Source organism: Geotrypetes seraphini, chromosome 7, assembly GCF_902459505.1.
Source record: "Geotrypetes seraphini chromosome 7, aGeoSer1.1, whole genome shotgun sequence".
In the NCBI taxonomy this organism is placed as follows: domain Eukaryota; kingdom Metazoa; phylum Chordata; class Amphibia; order Gymnophiona; family Dermophiidae; genus Geotrypetes; species Geotrypetes seraphini.
Genome location: NC_047090.1, coordinates 116673982 through 116697543, shown reverse-complemented (window position 1 = coordinate 116697543; position 23562 = coordinate 116673982). Strand labels below are relative to the sequence as shown.

At 42.2% G+C, this 23562-nt stretch overlaps 1 protein-coding gene across 1 annotated transcript in view; it reads right to left on the bottom strand.

The window, feature by feature from the left end:
- PLA2G4D (phospholipase A2 group IVD) overlaps positions 1-6748 on the bottom strand; it is a 45752-nt gene extending 39004 nt beyond the window's left edge. Inside the window, exons 1-5 of the mRNA XM_033951263.1 lie at positions 6674-6748; positions 3499-3541; positions 2892-2955; positions 678-862; positions 471-563 (exon numbers count right to left, since the gene is read on the bottom strand). Of these exons, the coding sequence (XP_033807154.1) occupies positions 471-563; positions 678-862; positions 2892-2955; positions 3499-3541; positions 6674-6684 (396 nt within the window). The 5' untranslated portion in view covers positions 6685-6748. The remainder of the gene's footprint in view (positions 1-470; positions 564-677; positions 863-2891; positions 2956-3498; positions 3542-6673) is intronic.
- Positions 6749-23562: the final 16814 nt, after the last annotated feature.

Genomic DNA, 23562 nt, shown 5'->3' with positions numbered 1-23562 from the left:
GTGGGAGTTAAGAGTTGAAAGCAGTTTCAAAAAAGTGGGCTTTTAGCTTGGATTTAAATACTGCTAGGGATGGAGGCAGTCTGTTCCAGGCATATGGTGCTGCAAGAAAGAAAGGACAGAGTCTGGAGTTGGCAGTGGAAGAGAAGGGTACAGATAAGAGGAGCTTGCTCGATGAATGGAGTTCATGGGGAGGAGCATAGGGGGAGATAAGTGAAGAGAGATATTGGGGGGCTTCAGAGTGAATGCACTTGTAAGTCAGCAAGAGGAGTCTGAACTGTATTCGGAAATGGATGGGTAGCCAATGAAGAGACTTGAATAGAAGGGTAATGTGAGAATAGCGGCTCTCACGGAATATGAGTCGTGCAGCAGAATTTTGAATGGCTCGAAGAGGTGAGAGATGGGTGCACGGGAGGCCTGAGAGAAGTACGTCATGGATAAGGGTTTTCATTGCAAGCCAGGGATTCACTTACTTCTGCTGTGGGAAGTGCCACTCTTACTGCCTGTTCCAAGGGAAGTGACTTCAGAGGCACAGCCACAAAATCTTCACTCTTGCTATCTCCACCCTGTGTGAAAGAAAAAGACGCACATTTTAATATCGTACTGCAATAAAATGGTAGAAGCTGTAAAATGAAAATAAACTTGGTGCAATGCAAATGTATTGACCAAATATAACTTACAAAAGAGAAGCCCAGAAAAGAACTTCCCAATCCTGGCTCCACACTGGCGGTCAGTTCTGGCTCACAGCTCTTCAGAGAGTGAAAGCGAAAGGTGTCTACAGTGTCGGAGCTGGAACCTGAGCTGAATGACATTCTTTGGGCTTTTTCATAGGACCCTTTCACTGCCAGCAGAATATCATTTTTCTCTAGAGACATGAAACCATTTGGAAATGAGAATGTATTCCAAAAGAGCAAGACTATAATGGATGCCGACAATATTTCAGTTGTGGTACCTCTGGCTAGCAGTAACATTAACAGCTGCATTGAATATGAGGACATGTCCACTGTTCTAAGGAACAAGATCCACATGAACCATTTTCTCAAAAGCGGTCCCACTTTCCAAAACCTGCTAATAAAATTCAATGGAGTGGGAATGAAGAAAATGGTCCTTGCGACTTTTGTCTCCTTTGTTTATTTAATGTTTTAATTTTAGAAGCCACATGCTTCAATATATTTCTCACTGCAATGAACAACATATAAATAAAATATCAATAAACATAATCATAAATCATAACATTCATAAAAAGTCAATAAAATTCTTAAACATTAAAAATATAAAAATTAAATAATGTATACAATCAAGTGAAACAAACAATAATGATTTTTTTTCTTTGTTTTTCCTTTTCTTTAAGCCTTTCTCCACCAATGGTGGATACAGTATGTCACTCATTTTGTAACAGGAGAATGATGAGAGGAAAAGGATTACCACCCTTCTGGGTTATGTTAGGCTCCCAGTTAAAACTATTCCACTCTCTTATAATAATAATATTTGGTCTTCTATTTGCAACATATTTAATTTTTTAATTTTTGTTCAGGGAGGCAGCATTGATGTTTTAACATATACAGTCTATACCCACTGCACATCTTAGCCCACAGTTTTGTCCTCTGATAGGGAAAGTGGTGCTAACATTCCCAGAATGCCACAGAAAAAAAAATGGACCAAAGTTGTACTGGCAATCTGAGATTATCTCCCAGACAGATGCTTAGTAATGAGTCTGGTATCACAATACAGGTTTCTCAGTGAGAATCTGATACGATCTCTTTCTTTTTCCACATGATCCCTTATACTTTCCTTCTCCTAAATAAAATCATGAGGAATTTCTGTTTATATTCCAATTGGCATTTAATTCCTGAGAAAACACTTTTCTACCAAGCTCCATATATCTAGGTACTTCTGTGCTGGTTGCCATCAGAGTCTATTCAGGCCTCATCCTTATTTGTGTAAAGTATGATACAGCCCAAACAGCTGAAATATGAAGGTGAAAACATGAAGAGGAGATGTTTCAAACTAAAAGATGTGGCTCATGTATCTAAATCCAAAGAAATTGACCACATGGTCCATGAGTATCTTACACTACAAACAAATCCCACTGGCAATGAAAAATAGAACTGTAAGGTCTATTATATTTGTTTCATTTATAGGATAAAATGCCTCAGAATATGGAGCCGTGTACCCAATTCGTGTTATACCGTGAATGAATTCACTGGCTCCTGCTCACGTCACAGGCTAAAACCCCTTATTATTCATTTTATTTATTTTTATTTAATTTATCTTCTTTATTTTCTATTTTTCTCTTTTAAAACCTATTATATAGCAGTATGTTCTCTTTGATTATAACGCGCACCCACCAATTAACTCTTCGTGTTTTAAAAGAGAAAAATAGAAAATAAAGAAGATAAATTAAATAAAAATAAATAAAATGAATAATAAGGGGTTTTAGCCTGTGACGTGAACAGGAGCCAGTGAATTCATTCACGGTATAACGCGAATTGGGTACACGGCTCCATGTTCTGAGGCTTTTTACCCTATAAACAAAACAAATAAATAGACCTTACAATTCTATTTTTCATTGCCTGTGGGGTTTGTTTGTACAATTTCATGTATCTGAATGACAGGCCAGCATTAGACTGTCAATTAGCAACACATATTGATTAAGGGCACCCAAGTAAAAATCTTACATTCTGTTTCATGGGAGGGGGGGGTTGTTATTTGTTTGTTTGACTTTTTGGCATTTAGTGTATTTTAAAACCATTTTAGTGTGTGTTAAACATCAGAAACAAAACACAATTTTGTTTTCATATGTTTCATATGAGAAATGATAGGAGAATACAAATTTTGGCGGGTTTTCTGTGTCGTTTTCAAATGACAGCACATCTCTAGTGCAATGAACTTACCTTTAACCAATTTTTTATTCTTCTGTTTGTCTACTCGAACTTCTAAGCATGAAACTTCACGGGACTGGAACAAAGAGGATGTAAAGGGTTAATAAGGGGAGAGAAAGCAAGCTATGCAGAGGTTCAGCCCATTGGAGGTGGTGGAGCCCAGGACTGTACCTGAATTCAAGAAAGCATAGGACAAATACAGAGGATCTCTAAAGGAGAGGAAGGGAATGCAATGCTCAGTAACCGCCATGGATGGGCAGACTGGATAGGCCATCTGGTCTGCTCATCGCCATCATTTTCTGTGTCATTCTCTAATCTGAAGCTTTGCTGTTGCTCCTTTGCATTTTACCACAAGTTCTAATTTACCCTGATCCTTTTGTCCATCACTCTTTCATGATATTTATAGCTGCAGGATGGAGAAAAGCTTGGGATCTTTCAACTATATGGGCCCTAAACACACATCTCTTCTTCTAACGCAGGGCTTCTTAACCCAGTCCGGAGGACACACTTAGCCAGTCAGGTTTTCAGAATATCCACTAGGAATACACACTATCTCCATTCAGTGCAAATCTATCTCATACACATTCATTGAAAGGGACCAGGGAGTTGCAACACTTACCACAAGTACTCCATTAGTTATGATATTTTCAGAAGGCTCCATACTAGATTTATTTAAAAAAAAAAATTTTTGAATTAGTTGAACTGAGAGAAAAAAAAAATCCTCAAAACATTAAAATTTGAACTAATTTTAAAAGCAAATGGGAAACCGCAAAACAAGATCTTGGTATTCTGCAAATAAACTGTAATATAAAAATTGTACATCCAAGTGGCAAAGCATGAATAGAAGATCTAACCAACCATTAAACCTAAACATGTAAGTAATATTTGGGTTTTCAATGGAAGCACTTTTCAGCATAGTATTACTGAAAATACATAACTGGTTGCCACAAATTTGGGGCCTAGATACAGTGCACTGAGCATTTATTTTATAATGGCATCTGGGAGCAGACATAAATACACAGACCTAAATGCGGCACTTTAGTGTGTAATTTGGAGTATTCTGTAATTTACGTGCATAAATGGAAAGTCTGCCTATGGACCATTAACACATGAGCTCCTACCACCATCTTTTTTGTAGGTGATAGGGACTCATGCACTAAATCTGCGTTAATCGGTTAGCACATGTTAACTGATTAGCATAGAATATGTCCACTCTCTACCCCTAGATCCTTCCCAGTGCTAAAAAATACTTTTTAATTTTTTTCCCCCTGTTTTTTTATTAAAATTTGATTCTGTCGCTTATCCAGCTTCTAACCGAGAAACAGATAAAATATAATGGGGAAAACAAATAAGAAATAAAAAAACACCAATGACAGGACAATTAAAAAGAGTTTAGCAAATGGCGTGACTAAGAAAGACCATCTAATACCAGACTTACATGAAACAAAGGGAAGGTGGGGCGGAAATACAATTTGTATAGGAAAGAATATGATTAAGGGACAAACGAGAGGAGGGGGAACACTGCGACTTACTTCTTTAGAGAATTTGACTGGAGGGAAATAGAAATGGACATTAAATATTAAATGCCTCTTTGAATAAATGGCTCTTAAGTAGGCCTTTGAAGCGGTTTACATTATTTTCCTCTCTTACAGGAGCTGGAAGAGTATTTCAAAGTTGAGGGGCCACCACTGAAAAAAATGTCGTGTCTTTTCGTACTTATTATTCGTAGGGATGGAACGGTGAGCAATCTGCGGTTGGACGATCTATGAAGGCGGGATGGCTTGTACGGAATCAGGAATTTGTCAATGAATTGGGGCAATTTGGACTGCATAGTTTTAAAAGTTATTAGTGAGATTTTATAGGAAATTCTCTGTTTATTGGCAACTAATGGGCATGCATCCATCCATAGATTATCACAGGACACCTACTACTGCTACTACTACTTATCATGTCTAATGCACTCCAAGACATACACAGCACTGTACATTAAAACATTCAAGAGACAGTCCCTGCTCAGTACAGCTTACAATCTAATCAAACAGGACAATTAGAGGGTTAAGGAGTTTCTCAGGCACTGATGCTTTACAAGTGCGCCCCTCACGGTAAAACTTTTTTTGCTGCAGTAAGCACATGTTAGTACTTACCGCTGCTTTGTAAAATAGCCCTTAAGTGAGTTCTGTATGTCAGTTATACAATATGGCTTTGCCCCCAACTAGCATTCACATGTATTCTATAATTATAATGCACAAATGGAGCTTGCATTTAGATGCTAAAGCTATCAAATGAAACCCATAAGTTAAATGGTGGCCATGCCACTGAAAATTTAGTAAAAGTCCAGTCCTTGGACCATCCCACTAAAATCTTTCTAAATCTAACCATTAGGATTGCAACATGTGAGATGGAGTTGGAGAATATTCTACTAGAACAACAAGCCTTTGCAACAGGAGCGTTTTAAGGGTGCCCAGGGGTTGACTGGGGGTAACTCATTGCTTCCGCCCTCCTCCTCCTCCCCCCCAAGCCAAACATACCTTCGATGATAATAATAATAATAATAACTTTATTTTTCTATACTGCATAGTCAAGCGACTTCTAGGCAGTTCACATTGAAAGAAGGCTGGACAGTCAGCGAATAACAATAAGCCTAAATAGAAAGCTTACATACTAATTGGAGTTCCATGGGTAAAGAATACATGAAAAGGAGCTTCTTGAGAGAAAGAAAAGGCGTTTACAGAGGGGGATATCCTAGTGAGAGGGAGAGGACTGTTTTAGTCAATGAATTTGTCAAATAGGGCGATTTTAATTGATTTTCGAAATGCACTGTAAGTCAGATTGGGTTCATTTATGCAGTTTCTCAGCCAGACTTGCTGTCTATTCGCTTGGAACATAAAGGTTCTATCCAGGAAGGATTTGTATCTGCAGTCTGTGATCTTTGGGTGTGATGGCAGGGATATTGATGCCCCGCCAGCAAAATAAATACAGTGCCACCACTTTCCTCCTCCTCATGCTGCTTCCTTAAGACAGAAATCAGTGTGGACCTTCAGCTGTCAATGCCGGGACTTGTTGCACCATTTTTTGCCTTGAGGAAGCAGTGAAAGGCGGAGGGGAGCATCATCCCCACTTGCAAAGATAAAGGGGTGCTGAGGTTCTGGAGGGTGGGGGGTCCTGTGGCTACACCCATAGACAGCAGAATGCTTTTTTGTTGGAGGGGCCCAAAAGCTCCGCCCCAGCCTCAGCAGAATCCTGCGGTACAACCTCTCTCTCCAGCTCCCTACTCCCCCACCTACCTTCCCGGTCATTGTAATTTTAAATCTTCGAGCATCTGCTGCACAGTGTCAACAAGCAGACCTACCCCAGAAGTCTTCATTCTATATAGCAACTTCCTATTCCCGCAGACGCTGCAGAATGAAGGGTTCCGGGGCAGGCCTGCTCGTTGACGCTGCATGGCAACTGCCTGAAGATTTAAAATTACAGTGACCAGGAAGAGGTAGGCGGGGGAGTAGAACCATAACTGACTGCCAATTTTAGGGGAGGCCATGGCCCCTGTTGCCTCTCCCATTCTGACACCTATGGCTACACCACTGCGTTGCACAGATTTCCTTCCCACTTAAAACATCTACTTCAGGATGATCCTGTGTCTGAATCTAGGACCGCAGTAATCAATGCAGCATTTATACTAGCTTAGGAGTATGTTCAGGGGTCATATCTGTGCCTCTCTCTTGTGCTCCATTCCATTGTTCCCTCCACCCTGCATCTTTCTGTTGAAACTGCATTGCATTGTATTCTATCTTACTTACATTCTTGTCATCTTGAATTCCACCTCCAGCTCTTCCTTTCCCTGGAAGGAAGAGGAAGATGATGCATGAAATGAAATGAAGAATCACCACTTTCTACTGTAACTCAGGCATAGTGCCAAAGTTTAGCTAAGCCTCCTCCACCTCCTGACATCCTAGCTATCTTTTAAGGGTATAATTAGCATTCTGGAACCCTGCCAGCAGAGGTGTGAGCAGGGAACTGTTTATGAAAGACTAGATCCTGGTGAGCTGCATACTGGCAATTTAACAGGTCTAGTTTAAACCTCTTTTCATGAGTACATAGCACTAAAACATAATTATTCATTAAAGTGTTATTTCCTCTATATAAGAAATACGTATTTATTTCCGGTCCTTGGCCACAAACTGGTCTTTTTTTTTTTTAACATTCACAATGAATAGTAATGTTTCATCTGAGAATTTACAAAGGTTGCTTACCCTGAGTGGAGGAGTAGCCTAATGGTTAATGCAGTGGCCTGCAGGGGAACTGGGTTCAAGACCTGCCCATAGGTACAAAGAGCTGCAGTGGGAATTTCCCATTATAGCTCCTTGTGGCACTGGGCAGGTCACTTAACCTTCCATTGTCCTGGTATAAAAAAAAATTACTGTATATACTCGAATATAAGTCTATCCAAATATAAATCGAGACCCCCATTTTTCCCCCCCAAAAGGAGGAAAAATGGTTGACTCAAATATAAGATGGGGCTTAATATTCAAGTGCCATGCCTTGCCAGGGTCTGCACCCAGTGTCCCCTCCCTCACGGCCTCCCCTGCCAGGTTCTGCACTCAGCCCCCCTCCCTGCCAGGTTCTGCACTCAGCCCCCCCCCCTTGCCAAGTTCTGTACCCAGCCCCCTTCCCTCCCTGCCCTGCAAGGCTCTGCATTCAGTCCCATTCCCTACCAGGCTCTGAACCAAGTCCCCTTCCCTGCCAGGCTCTGAATACTATCCCCCCTCCTTGCCAGGCTCTATACCCTGTCCCACCTTCCTTCCCTGTACCTTCTTCCCACCAAAAAGAGCCAACCTCATCAGTGATGTCACAATGGCTTGATTGTCCTGTACTCCCCTCTGCCCTCCAACCCAGCCAGCAGATTAACTCTTCCCCTTTACTGAAACCACCTAGTGGTAGGCCGGGACAGGAGGGATCCCTCCCGTCTCCTGCCCCGGCCGACACTAATAATTACCACCCTCCTTCCTTCCCTTGCATACCTTTTCCCTGGTAGTCTAGCGGTGTCTCCCTTCTGCTGATTGCGAGTAGCCAGCGGCGCACCCAGGCCGGCACGCAGGAGTGAGCTTTTCGTGCTCCCAGCCAGCCCTGCAACGCTCTTTGATAGGCTGCCGCGGGAGCCACAAGAGCCGCGAATTCCACGAGAACTGGCGGCAGCCTATCAAGAAGCGGTGCAGGTCCAGCCAGGAGCACGAAAAGCTCGCTCCTGCGTGCCGGCCCGGGTGCACCGCTGGCTACTCGCAATCGGCAGGAGGGATACACCGCTGGACCACCAGGGAAAAGGTACGCGAGGGAGGGTTTTGGGTGATGACCCGAATATAGGACGAGACCCTCACTTTTGGGCCATTTTTTGGGCTCAAATATCTCATCCTATATTCAAGTATATACGGTAAGTATCTGCATATGATATGTAAACTGCTTTGATTGTAACTACAGAAAGGTGGTATATCAAATCCCATCTCCTAAATACAGCTATTCTACTACTACTATTAGTTATTTCTATAGCGCTACCAGATGCACATAGCACTGTACAGAGTCACAAAGAAGAAGACAGTCCCTGCATGAAAAAGCTTATAATCTAAACAGACAAGACAGACAAACAGGATGTCATGGATACAGTTAAGGGGAACGGTTAATCAGCTGGCTGGGTTGGAGGGCAGAGGAGTAGAGTTAAGAATTGAGGCCAAATCTAAAAGGTAGGTTTTCAATCTGATTTTAAACAAGGTAAGGAAAGGGGCTTGACGGATAAACTCGGGTAATTTATTTCAGGCATAGTGGGCAGCTAGATGAAAGGAACGAAGTCTGGAATTGGCAGTGGAGGAGAAGGGTACAGCTAAGAGAAGCTTATCTGAGGAACGGAGTTCTCTGGGAGGTGTATAAGGATAGAGGAGAGATATTGAGAGGCAGCAGAATGAACACGCTTGTAGGTCAGCAATAGGAGCTTAAACTATATGCGAAGGTGAATAGGAAGCCAGTGAAGGAAAGGGGTGACACGAGTGTAGTGAGGTTGGTAGAAGATGAGTCATGCAGCAGAGTTTTGCGCAGATTGCAGGGGTGAGAGGTGGTACTGCGGGAGACCAGTTAGAAGTAGATTGCAGTAATCTAAGCGTGAAGTTACGAGAGTATGGACAAGGGTCCAGGTAGTGTGCTCAGAGAGGAAGAGGCAAATTTTGGTGATATTGTAGAGATAGAATATTCCTATTCAGTACCCTAATTCAAGACTGCATGCAACAGTGAAAACATACTGTACAATGAGCCAATCAGATTATTATATACTCTTTTGCTAATCTCTGATAGGAAGAATAGGGATGCCAAACAGCAGCTGGCTTCTGCACATCTGGAAAAAGCCCTCAGCATGCTTAGAAAATCATAGTCTATTCTTTTGAACTACATCAAAATGTCTCATTCCTACAAACTGAATGTCACAACAAGAATGTCTACAAATTATCAGGAAACCATTTAGGTGTCCCAAAAATCTGCTTTTTACCTTTGGATTGAGGGGAAAGTTTTTGAAGACAGTTTCACCAGGTTTCACTTTGTCAACATCAAAGAAAACTGTGTAGAGATGGTCATCCTTGGTTATCACATCTTCATCATGGAGTGACAATTGCAGAACATTCTGGAAAATAAGACATGGTTTATGATTATGAAACTGTGTTGTCATTTTAAAGAGCTTCTAATTTGGAAAGGGAAATAGTTGAACGAAGCTGTTGTTTCCAGGCCTGGACAGGCACAAAATGATTGATTCACTTGATCCCGCTTGATAGCACTAAGGACATAAGTGTGGGAAAGGCTTTGGTGCCTTTAGATACAGTACCCGATCCAATACACAAGCTTAACATTTATTATTACTGTGATGTGAATCTAGCTCAGAGTTTAGCAATCCAATCCTCAGGACACTTAAGACACTCATGTTTTCAGAATTTCTACAATGAATAGGCATGAGAGAGTTTTACAATGCAGCAAGTATATGCAGATCTGTCTCTTGCCTATTCATTGTGAGTGTACCAATTTGAGGGTCAAGTGGTAAAGGAGGAGTTTTAACAAACAAATTTTTCAAAGTTTGAAGAAACATCATTGGATAACAGATGAAATTTGGGGTTAGAAGCTGAGAGTGCTAATATTCAAAGAGTGGGAGTGATCAGTATGGATGTGCCCAAGAGCAATGGGGGGGGGTGCTAGATCTGATGGAGGTGTACGGGAAAATAGTAGAGTTCTTGATTTTGTTAGATTGAGGAATAGGCAATTGTCCTGTAACCAGGTGGTGTTGTTTCAAAGATAAGAGTTGAGCTCATTGATCTGTGAAGTGTCAGAGGGGTTAAGGGGATGGAGGAACTGGATGTTGTTGGCATAAAGGAAAATGGTGAAGCCAATGGATTGCGCTATGGTTAAAAGAGGTGGCATGAAGATGTTTAATAAAGGAGCTAGTACTGAGTCTTGAGAGCCTCCTCAGGGTAGTGTGAAAGACTTAGAGGCGATGTTGTGGAATTGTATTGTGCATTTCCGTTCATAAAGATAGGATGTGAACCATGATAAGCAGGTACTAAAAATACCTATGATTTGTAGGCGATTAAGGAGAAGTGAATGGTCTACTGTGTCGAAAGCTGCGGTGAGGTCAAGTGAGGTAAGAATATTGGGTTGGTAGTGATCTAATTGATATAGGATTTTTGTTATAAAGCCGATGAGTGGAATGATGATTGCGGAAACCGTTTTGATTCAGGTGTAGTTTGTTTTGTCCAGAAAATCTAAAAGAGATATAAATACAATATTTTCTACAATTTTAGACTGGAATGGCAAGTTAGAGATCAGGCGGTATCATACACTGTAACTTTCTGTGTGTCGAATTAGGTATAACTTGTACTGGAAACCTTGCATTGTAAGGACAACTATAGCAAATTATAATCAGTAAATTGTATATTATCATTAGCCCCTAGCATAGATCAAGTTAGGATAAAAACTTGAATTGTAAACTTGTACAGAAATTATGTATGCTAAATCTGTAACCCGTTCTGAGCTCTTTGGGGACAACAGGCTAGAAAACAAATTAAATAAATAAATAATTAGAGGAATTATCAGGTGGAATTTTAGTATGAGTATCTTTGAGTTTGGATGTATGATGGCATGTTTCCAGATAGGTGGGAAAGTCCATGTGTAAGGCTAGAAGTTATCATTGTATGAATGAACGGACAAAAAAATGGTTAAGTATTTTTTGAGAGTTTCTGACGGTATAGTATCACGAGGAGAGGTGGTAATTTTCAGGGTGGAAACTATAGTAGGGATCTCTTTGGGAAGGGGAATTTTACATTCAGATAGGATGCTAGAGCATGTATTTGGAGGGGGGAGGTGTCCCGATGTCTGGGAGCCAGATGGAAGAAGTAGGGTAGGGAACAAATTGCATACTGTAATTATCTTGTCTGTTTATGTGGTGGACAAGTCCTGGGTAATGTGTGGAGTATGTGGTGTGGTGGGTGATTTAAGTATGGAATATAGTGCTGAAGATTTTTTTGCATGCAAGATCTTTTGTGAGAAATATTTCTTTTTAGCTAGATAGATAGAAAGTTTGTATTGCTTGGCTTTTGCCTTATAATGCAGTAGGAGTTGGGAAGATTTTTTTTCCCCCCACCAGTGACAATCCAAAGATCTCATCTGGCATTTAAGTAGCAGCTGTTCTTGATCACATCAGGGTGCAGATTTTTTAATTTTGGAAGAAGATCGATGAGTGATGATTTTAGGGGCAAAGGAATCAAGCAAAGATAGAAGCACAGAGTCAAATTCATGGACCTGGTTTTGAAGTGGAGATCCTAAAGACCTGACTGGCTGTATGTGTGTCCCAAGGACTAGAGTGAGAACACCTGAACTATATTGATCTCTGAGCCACAAAATATGTTCCACCTAATATCCAACAATATTTAACAGATCCTCCCTTTGGAACCAAGTGCTCCCTCCCACGTGGGCCATGGTGGAGCGTCGTTTGCTTACTTGGCAACTTTTATATCATCTCACAGCCTTACGCCATGGCAAACTCCATGGCTATGCTCATATCTGGCGTAGATTTCGGGCCTCTGTGGGGATTAGTGGCAGGGGGGGGGCTGGGACATTGAGTTGACTATGAGCCTGGACTAGGGTGGTGGAGATTGGGGGACACCTTTATTTATACTCCTGTTCCAATTTTTTTGTTTTTCTGTTTTCATATTTCTGGCATTGGCTGCTTCTCGACCTTCTTGGGTGTTGTGGCAACTGTGTCTTGTCCCTGGGGGGTGGGTGGGAGGGAAGATTTGACTGTGATTTGGTGGGTTTTGTGATTGGTTATTCTTGGATTGGGGAGCTGTTATTTGTATTGTTCTTGATTACACTTCGGGTGTTATTTGGAGTGTAGTTGATTGCACTTTAATTTCTTGTTGCTGTATGTTATTGGTTGATGTAATGCTTGAGGTGTATTTCAATAAAAGCTGTTATTTTAAAAAAAACACAACAATATTTAACAGACTGAGAACAGCTCCTGGTCTGGCTAACTGCTGATATTCAGTGGGAGAAAGGCGGTTATCTCTCGTTGAATATCCCCATGAATGGAATGGCTGGCCACCAGCTATGTGGCGCAATATAGCAGGTCTATATTTAGCTGCTAGGTCTAAGCTGACCAGTCACCTATGTCTACGGTAGTTGCCTACAGGTCTACCTATGTCTACCTATGTCTACAGGTCTATGCTGGCTCAGCCAGCTATGTTTACAGAAGTTGCACTTAACCTGGAAATTCAATGCCAGTGGCCAGATATGGCCCTAGCACTGAATATCCTGGTTCACCGATGACTGCAGGAGGTAGCCAGGCTGCTTCCTGTGGTCTGAATATCAGCCCCATTGTCTACTTTATAGCTGTAGACAAAGATAATTGTAAAGATTTTCTCTCAAAATTAGGATTAAGATTTAGGGCTCCTTTTACGAAGCCACGTTAGCGGTTTTAGCACACGCAGCATTTTAGCGCATGCTAAACCTGCACTGCCCGACTAGAACTAATGCCAGCTCAATGCTGGCGTTAGCGACTAGCGCGGCCGGCAGTTTAGCGCGCGCTATTACGTGCATTAAACCACTAACGCGGCTTCGTAAAAGGAGCCCTTACAGTCTGACATTTAGGTCAGATTTTTAACCTGCAGGGGTCAAGTAGTCTGGATAGCATGGACAGTCTCACGCGATATGCTTGATTTTTCGTGACCTACCTTAGTTTTGTCACAGATCTTGAAGTAGAAGATCTCATTCCAAACAGGAGTTTTACTGTTAGAAATAGTCTTGGTTTGAAACGTTTTGTCTATAGACGATGGAAGCCACAGGCATACATAACAATCCGCTTTACTCACTGGAATGAAAACAACAACCACAAAAAAGTTATGACATGCATAAGCTTTAGATAAAATTGCCTGTGAAGCCTGATTTCATATAGGTCATATAGAAACATATAAAACCAAGGTTAAAAAATGCATGAATTTGGTGACACATACAGAATGAACAGTCAGTTTACAAAAAAAGAAGCTATGATCAAAAATAGAGCCAAGGGCTTATATGTAAACTGCAGAATTTACTCCCTACAACTGTAAGGATTAGCACTTACACAATATAAGTGATTTATATTCAGGTACTTTATCAGATTTCCCTATCTGTCCCAGTGGGCTCAAACTCTATCTAGTGTACCAGAGGCAATGAGGGGATTAAGTGACTTGCCAAGGGTCACAAGGAGCAGTGAGAGATTTGAACCCACAACCTCAGGGTGCTAAGGCTATAGCTCTAACCACTGCACCACACACTCCCCTGATGCAGCCAGACCTCTTGTTTCAGGGAGAAGGGGTGCAAAAGGTATTGCTCCATCCTGCTCTCTACCCACCCGTGAGGTCTACAAAATCCTGAGTGGTATAGAACGGGTAAAAATGAATTGATTTTCTATTCGTTCTTTTTAAAAAGTACAAAAACTGAGGAGGAGAAGAGCTGAGATCAGGCTTTTGTTTATCTAGAAAGAAGCAAATGTTGTCTGTTCCCCTCTCTAGAAGAAATATTTGAGATAGATTTGGGTTAGTCTAGAAAGAAGCACATGTTTGTTCACCTTTCTGGAAGAAGGTCATTTCAGATACCCTTTGTCTGTTACCTCTGACGCAGCCGTTGGCGAAGCGTGGCCACTTCAGGCATATCTATATAATAAAACCGTAGGCGGCGCATGCGCAATCTTATCGGCGTGCTTCCGTGATCTGTATGTCCGTGGCCGCCAAGACTGCAGCATGCCCCGCGCTTACTACGGCCCCACGCGCAGCTCAGTTCGGCACGGCGGTTTCCCCAGATAGGGGAAGCCGAAAAACTCAATCCCGCCTCATGGTCCTGCCGCCGCTCACGAATTCCCCCCCCCCCAATCCTCCTGCAACAGCCGCTACCGCTCCTGTTCAAAGCGGCCTGCTGAGGTTCGCGGCCGCTGTAACGAACCTCGCAGGCCGCTCTCCACATGGTAGCACGTTCCCTCTGACGCAATCGCGTCAGAGGGAACATGCTACCGAGTTGGAGAGCGGCCTGCGAGGTTCGTTACAGCGGCCGCGAACCTCAGCAGGCCGCTTTGAACAGGAGCGGTTGCGGGAGGGGGGGAGTTTTAACAGGAGGAGTCGCCGAAAAAAACCTTCAGCCGCAGCAGGCCAGCACACGGGAAGGGAAGGGGGAGGGGCCGAACGGAGCAGGGCAGCTCAAGGTAAGAAGGGAATGGGGGGTGGGGGAAAATGTTTCTACTACTCAGCAGGGACCTGGAGGGGAAGGGAAAACCGCTGCTGCTTCTGCAAAGGAAAGTGGTGGTAGGGGAGAGAAGGGAATGGTGGGTGGGGGAAAATGCTGCTACTACTTCTCAGAGATCTGGAGGGGAAGGGAAATATCACAGCTGCTTCTGCAAAATAAAGTGGGGGGGGGAGAGAAGGGAATGGGGGGTGGGGGAAAATGCTGCTACTGCTTCAGCAAGGACCTGGAGGGAAAGAGAAATACCGCTGCTGCTTCTGCAAAGGAAAGTGGGGGGGGGAGAGAAGGGAATGGGGGGTGGGTGGGGGGAAATGCTGCTACTAGAGAGACACAGAAATAAAGACAGACAGGCAAAGGGTGCCAGGGAGAGAGAGAAAAAAATTGCAGGAGGGAGAAAGACAGAAAGAAAGGAAGAAAGAAACAGGAGCAGGGAGAGAGACATAAAGAAAGAAAGACAGACAGCCATATATTCTAGCACCCGTTAATGTAACGGGCTTAAACACTAGTAATATAATAAAGGACTTCAGATTGTATGGGACGAACACAAGAAGAGGTGATGATCTGCAAGCACTCGCACAGGTAGAAGACACGAAGCAGATCAAATGTATTGAGAAATGTGTGATTTATTAACAAACAGAAACCTGATGTGGCCACGTTGGGCTCTCAGACTGCGTCAGGGGTAGATGCTAGAAGGGGATATGTACACACTTTCCCTAAAAGCTCTATACACCACAAATCAAGCAACACTCAGATATCAGCACTTAAGTGGCCAAGTGTTGACTCCAGCCCTGGAATACCACCAACATAGCTGGCTTTCAGTCTAGTGCTAACCACAATACATTTCATTATTTTATTTTATTAGGTATTTATATACCACCTATCAAGGTTACTATCTGTCCCAGGGGCTCACAATCTATCTAATGTACCTGGGGCAGTGGAAGATTAAGCGACTTGCCCAAGGTCACAGAGAGCAGCAAGGGGTTTGAACCTAGAACCTCAGGGTGCTAAAGCTGTAGCTCTAACCACTACACCATACTCTCCTCCATTAAGCATGCAGTCCATTCTTTAGTTCAGTAGAGTTTTAAAATTCAGACAGAACCTCTCAGAAATGACCAATTTATGGGGCAGGGTCTCTGTCTGCCTTTTTGCATATTTGCCTATCTGCCTCCTTGATACGCTGCCCTCGCTGGGATTCCAGGGTTTTCCTGCTATCTCACCCATCACACCTTCAGTGAATGCAATGATGGTTCTTCCTCCACAGCCATCCCACTATCAATTGGTGCACCTCAAGGCTGTCTCCTGGGACCACTCCTTTTCTAAATCTACACCCGCTCACTTGGAGTGCTGATCTCTTCCCATGGTTTCCAGTATCACCTATTTACTGATGACTCCCAGGTCTACCTCTCCACCCCGGACATCTCTACTGCAACCCAGAACCGAGCCTCAGCCTGTCTGTCTGACATTGCTGCCTGGATGTCTCACCGCCATGAAATGAAATGAAAAGTGTCAAGAAAAGTGTGGAATAACTCATAAGTTTCATGGCTCCACATCATTCTCTTCTTGGTTGGGCTGAGAACTTTTCAGCGGCCCTTCATAACAGTTCACATCATACTAGCAGGAACTAGTGCTATGTGGTGAGTCTGTGTGAAGGAAGAGATGTTATTTAGAACTTACTCAGGTCAGCCCGGGGGACATTTTTGCATTGTATGACTCTTACGGACAGCAGGCAAGAAGCAGCCTCCTCCTATGGAACAAACAGAGAAGAAATATTGAACAAAAGCCATTTCCATATTGTCTAAATTAAGCAAGACATTTAAGTAAATTCTGCCATGTCCAGCTTTATCCAGCTAATAGAAGGCAGTGTGGCCAATTGTTCTCTTTTGATGTCTGAGTTTTCCATCCATAGCGCAATAGAGTAACTTTGGCACTTGCAAACAGAACTCTGGAATCACCAAACACTGTTCTGAAAATGCACCTGTGGTGGGTAATTTTATAACAAATCACCTAGGTTAGAAGTAGGTGCTTATTTAAGGATTATTGTACAAGGGCAAGGGTGTCTTTATAAAATAGTCTCAAAACTGTACTTTGTGTGTGTTTAGTTCTAAGATAGGCAAACATCTTAGATGTATGGATTTGACAGGATATATTTAGAAACAGGTTGATAATGCACATTTTGTCAGAGTTTTTCACATCCAGAGATTTTCAGGGAAATAGCCAAAAGTACACTCTGCAGAGAGACACATTTGAGGTCCATGTGCAAATCACAGTGGGAAATATAAAATTCATTCTCAGCTGACTAGCCTCACCTAGTGGCCTTACGAACTGCTGTGTATTGTTATAAACATAGGTCTCCTTTTAAAAAGCCATGGTAACAGCTGCTGCTACAGTAACTATAGGGATTTAATGGACGTCGGAGCATGTGCTGTGTGTCAGCCGCTACCATGGCTTAGTAAAAGGGGGGAGATAGCTTTTTCGTTGATGTTAGATTTACAATCCTGGTTTATTTTTTAATATTTCATGTAAATTTATTGAGCACCTTCCTCTCATAATGTGAGGTTGCTTGAAGTTATTGTAATGATTTTTTTTTTTTTCTTTCTCCCTCTTCTACAAAACTGCGCTAGCGGTTTTTAGTGCAGAGAGCCGCACTAAATGGCCCGCACTGCTCCCGACATAAGAACATAAGTAGTGCCTCTGCCGGGTCAGACCAGAGGTCCATCCCGCCCAGCAGTCCGCCCCCGCGGCGGCCCAACAGGTCATGACCTGCCTTAATCACCAGAAGGGGCCCCCTTGCCCCCTAGGTTTCTCATCGAAGTGCTATCTTCCCATCAATGTCCTAACCCTCCGGCCTTGCACCTGCACGACCTGGTGAGCTGTCTATACTTATGCAACACCCCAGCACCTCCCTCAGTACCCCACGATCCCCTTTTCCCTCAGGAATCTGTCCAATCCCTGTTTGAATCCCTGTACTGTACTCTGCCGGATCACTTCCTCCGGGAGCGCTTTAAATTTGTCCACGACCCTTTGGGTGAAGAAAAACTTCCTTGCATTTGATTTGAACCTATCTCCCTTCAGTTTCTCTGAGTGCCCCCTTGTACCTGTCGTCCCTTTTAGTCTGAAGAACCTGTCCCTGTCCACCCTCTCTATGCCCCTAAGTATTTTGAAGGTCTCTATCATATCCCCCCTGAGCCTCCTTTTTTCCAGAGAGAAGAGCCCCAGTTTATCCAGCCTCTCAGCATATGGGAAGTTTTCCAGCCCTCTTACCAGTTTCGTTGCCCTCCTTTGGACTCTCTCAAGAACTGCCATGTCCTTCTTGAGGTGCGGCGACCAATATTGAACGCAGTATTCCAGATGTAGGCGCACCATCGCTCGATACAGCGGCATGATGACTTCCCGCGTCCTGGTTGATATGCCCCTCTTGATGATGCCCAGCATCCTGTTGGCTTTCTTCGAGGCTGCTGCACACTGTGCGGATGGTTTCATGGATGGATCCACTAGCACACCCAAGTCTCTCTCAAGTCCGGTGTCTTCCAGCAATCTCCCCCCCATTTTATACTCGAACAACGGGTTCTTTTTCCCTATGTGCATGACCTTGCATTTATCTACGTTAAAGCGCATTTGCCATTTGTTTGCCCAGTCCTCCAGCTTATCGAGGTCCCTTTGCAGTTCCTCACACTCCTCCCTGGTCCTAACTCTGGCGCAGAGCTTGATATCGTCTGCAAATTTTATAACCTCACACTTTGCCTCCGTTTCCAGGTCATTGATAAATATGTTGAAGAGTAGCGGCCCCAGCACCGATCCCTGCGGCACACCGCTCGTGACTCCCCGCCAGTCAGAATATTGGCCCTTTACTCCGACCCTCTGTAGTCTACCTGACAGCCAGTGCTTGATCCATCTGTGTACATCCCCGCCCACCCCGTGGTTCCACAGCTTCCTAAGCAGCCTTTCATGTGGCACCTTGTCAAAGGCCTTTTGAAAATCGAGGTAAATCATTGAATTCCTATGAATGTCGGGAGCAGCGCAGGCCATTCAGCGTGGCTCCCCACGCTTAAAACCGCTAGCACAGTTTTGTAGAAGAGGTGGCTTGTGCGAGTCTTTGAATTTTCCTTATATTATCCATATCTTGTATAATTTGGTGGATAAATTGAAAAAAAAAAAGTGCAAATAAAATAACAAAAAAACACATTTTTTTATCCCAGATGATACTTGATAGCCTGATTGACTTCCACATGCAGACACAGTTTGTTGCCACTGGTAGGGGATTGTTGCTGTAAGATCTCTGTAAGTGCAGAGGGAATATAAAAATAGGGCAAACCTCCGGGTAGCCGGAAATGAGGGGTTCACAAGGTGCTGGGGTTAGAGAGCTAAACTTTATCTCATGGTGTTTTAAGATCATTTAATAGAGAGTGATGATTTTATAATCTGGCTAGTGATCTGATGAATAGGCAAGGTTCAGCCTATGTTGTCAGTACAGGCCACTACTGTACTGTGTAAACTGTGGTTCTAATTTGGAGTTTAATTGCTTGGAGTTTGGCTTTGTGATATCATGTGGACGATTGTTTAATATTGCTTATTGTTTACCGTTTTGAGCAAAAATTCTTTCTAGAAAGATGGAAAAAAACATGGGATTATTGCCTGGGATAAAATGGGATTATTGCCTACCAAAATTCTCTTCAAACTGAGCCAGACACCCATAAATAACTGGGTAGTAATCTCTCTCTCTCTCTTTCTCTCTCTGGGGTTGATAGTCAAAGCAATTTAAGTGACCAGAAACAGCTCCCGACTGGTTAAATTACCTGTTCGGGGATAACTGCTAATTTTCAGTGGCACTTAATCAGTTAGAGCTGGATTCTATAAACGACGATGGTATCAGCGGCCGCCTAAAAAAGGCAGCCGATTGCGTGTTAATCACGCACCAGTGCCGTTTGTAGAATTGCAGCTTCGTGAAAGGTAGGTGCCAGAATTGTTGACTAGTGTTTTCAAGGCCTACATTTCTGACGCCTACCTTTCACGTGAATCATGGCTATGGAGGCGCTTTATGAAGCCACTTCTGGTATTAGACATGCCTACAGTGGCATTAGGCGTCACACAGCGCCTCTATAGCCATGATGCAGGCATCCTTTTTTTAGGTGCAAGTAGTGGCCTACATTATTTTTAAATTCTTTTATTCTTTTTAACGTCATTTTGCACTTAAACTGGGCCTTAGTGCTGCTGAAAATAACTGGTTAGTGCTGAACTGATAACTGGCTATTTTGTAGGTATCCACGCATATAGAACCACATAAAAATCTGTCCTATCTTTATGTGGTGTCCCATAGCTGACTAAAAGTGCTGAATATCACTCTTAACTGTCTATACATGCTACACAAATCCGTAAATTTAATGCCAGTGCTGAAACATGGCCCTGGCATTGAATTTCTGGTTTAGCACTAGTGACGCTCAGCAAAATGCTGAGTGCCACTGGCTGAATATTAGACCCAGATATATATAATCTGCCCAATATTCAGTGCTATTTAACCGGCCAAAAATAGCTCCTGGCTGCTTAAATGGTGCTTAAACTGCTAACCATGAATATTCAGTGGGAGACATCCAGCTATCTGTGCTGAATATTCATGGTTAGCCGCTAAAATTTATCCTCCCCCCCCCACCCCATGAGCGTTGGAGCTAATACCACCTTGACATCCTGGTCTAAAGGTCAAACTGAATTATTTTCAAAGGGGTTAAAGTCATTGCAGGAAAAGTGGATGAAGTGTATGGAGCTATCAGGAGACTATATTGAAAAATAAAACAAAAATTTTTTTCAAAATTCTTTTCTTTCCTACTGAGGTAGATAAATTATTGAACGCCCCTTGTATGTTCCAATTCAGGTGACATTTAGGCGCAGAAGGTGTGCCAGGGTTTTCCAGGCCTACATTTCCAGCACCTATCTTGCCATGAATCGCTTTAGGGGCCCTAATGCCACGTCTAGTGTAAGCCATGCCCATTCCAGTGTTAGGTGCAGTAAAGCACCTACGTAGCTGCAATTCTGGCAGCTTTTATTTAGGCACCGACAGGCTATTGCGGGGGGGGGGGGGGGGGGGTTGCTATTTTAAATGGCATTTGTTAAATAACAGGCACCGGTAGGGCACCTACCAGGATTTAAATTTAGGTGCTATTTCTAGAATTTCCCCCAAATTGTCTTGTTGGCATAATTCCTGGGTCTGTGCCAAGTTATGGAAATGGACACGTTTTAGGCAGTTACTGCCATCTCACTCCAGTACTAATTACTGTCACAGATAGGTGTGCCTCGAAATATAAATTATTTTCTTTTTCTTCCTGGAAACCATATAATTATTACAGCCCTAATTATATGTCATTGAAAATAAAACCTCTGTTAGCAAAAGACAAATGTATGTACATGCTTAATGTCTGTCAAAGGTAAAGCAGGCTCAGATTACTTTCTTTAATTTCTCCTTCCTTAGGATTATTTTACTTTCTAGGCCACTACCAGATCTCTGGTGCTGCATTTGCCCCCATTGAATGTCGTTAGTAACCTATCTATGTGAACAGGATAGATCTACATGTCTAATGTACTATGCATCAGCCATTAACATGGATGCTTAATTTGGGGGAGGGAGCAAGGAGAAAGATGTCATTCACTGTTTGTATGTTTGTTTTTTTTGTGCAATTTTTTATTTTGTTGTTTTTAGATTGTTTTATTTGTTACTGATTTGTTGTGTATGTTAAAAGCTGGAATCCACCAAGAATTATTTAGACAGAGTGGAATACAAAAATAAATAATCTTCTAAAAACATTGTGCCCTTGGCAGAAGGATTTATTGGATAATCACCCATCCCTTGTGGCAGGGAAGTCTACTGCCATGGGAACTATTGTGTTTGAACAATGCAAAGCGTAAGCAGATGTTAATTTTCAGCATTAAAAGATGTCACCTTTCTCTGCACATTGCAGCGCTGTTTCTGAGCGTTGGTAAGGAATACTGAAACACCTCATTTACGGTACATTCATTTGACTACATTTGAATACAATTTATACTAATCTTTGGTGTGCATGTTATAGCCTTTGAGCATCCTGCACACGATAATGTGTTGGTGCTAATTGCCTCTAATGCCCACATCAGCTTTTGAGCATTGGTCTGTCAATCACCAATGCATGCACCACTGACCTGCTTTAAAGCTCATGAATACACCTCCAGGATATACTTCTGCAACATGAATCTAAGATTAGATTAGAACATGGGTCGCTAGCTTTAATGAGCATGTGCAATGCTTTGACTGCATGCAAATTTATTAAATATATCATCATGATGATTGATTGTTGCAGTTGTCTGGGACTCACTGGGTATCTGGGTAGCTAGAACCATTGTTTCGGCCAGTGAGATCGGGAGAACTACAATAATCGTGGTGCCAGTCGCGAAAGCCTAAGAGAACATCATGATGATCATTCATTTCTGATGCTTCATAATCAGAATTAGCAACAGAATCATCATTCTTTCAGAGCTAGAAACGAGGTCTTAGCCCTGGAAGCTCTTTTCAACATCCCTTACATCCACAGAGACTATATGAGTGTTTCATAAAGGATGTAGTTGCATTAATGTGTTGATAGAAACAAATACCACAAAAACATAAAAAGGGAAGTTATCAACAAGGGCTACTGTTAAAACAGGTTATTTAACTACAAGTCATGGTATTTTAGCGCTTGATCTCATTGCATATAAAATTTGAAATTAGAAGATTACAATTAATACAAAATTCTGCAATAAAAATCATCACAGGTAAAAAAAATTTGACCACGTTACTATTACTAAAGAACGCGCATTGGCTTCCTATCAACCACAGAATAACTTATAAATAGGCGCTCATCACATTCAAAGTTTTACAATTCAATGCGCCACTATTCCTAGACTGAGTCATTATTCCGTATTCTCCTTCCGCTCCTTATCCGAGGATAAAAATCTACTTACTATTCCATCCCTACAAATCATAAATACTAGACGTACCACTCTGTTCTCTGTCACTGCTCCCCAAACGTGGAACCTACTACCAGCTGAGGTAAGAGAAGAAAAGAACCTCGAAAAATTTAAATCCAAACTAAAAAGTTCCTTATATAGAGACGCCTTTAATTAATTAACCTTTTAAACTGAGTTACTACTCACAATTGAAGTAGGCAAGTACTGATCTAATATAAAATAACTCCTAATGTTTTATCCTTTTTTTGTTCTCTTTCCTATATCAAATTGTAGTTCTTCCCCGTTTTCCCTATGAAATGTACTTCTCTCTATCTCTATATTGTATGTCTCCCTCATTTAAAAATTATATATTGTTCATCGCTTTGTAATCTTTGAAAAAAGCGATTTTATCAAATATGAAATAAACTTGAAACTTGAAAAGGACCCTCTTCTAAAATAGCACGACAAGTGGTAAAATAATCCTCTTAGTAGCCCACATTTATAACTTCCTCCCAGAATAAAGAAAAATTTGGAACAGGCAAACATTAAAGCTGTGAAATAACCTAAAGTAACACCAAAAGAGTGAAAATGATGGGCCCCAAACTGGAAGAGCCCTGGCCCAGATCGAAAAATTGACTTTTGACTGAAATAGTTTAATTTCCCTTCCCCAAGACATGGCAAACTGCAAAAATCAATTAATCAGGCTGCTTAACTTAATACCACAATGACTGATAACAGGAAAAACATTTCTTCTTTAAAATAGAGATCCAAGTAATGTTCCCCAAATTTACAGACTAATAACTTGTCTACCTATGAGATATAAACAGTTCATTACAATAAATGCTGCCAGAATAAATGATCAGACTGACTTTAATAACATCATGGCAATAGAGCAGACAGGCAACAAGAGGGGAGCATATGGAACCATAGGAATAATAATAATAATAACTTTATTCTT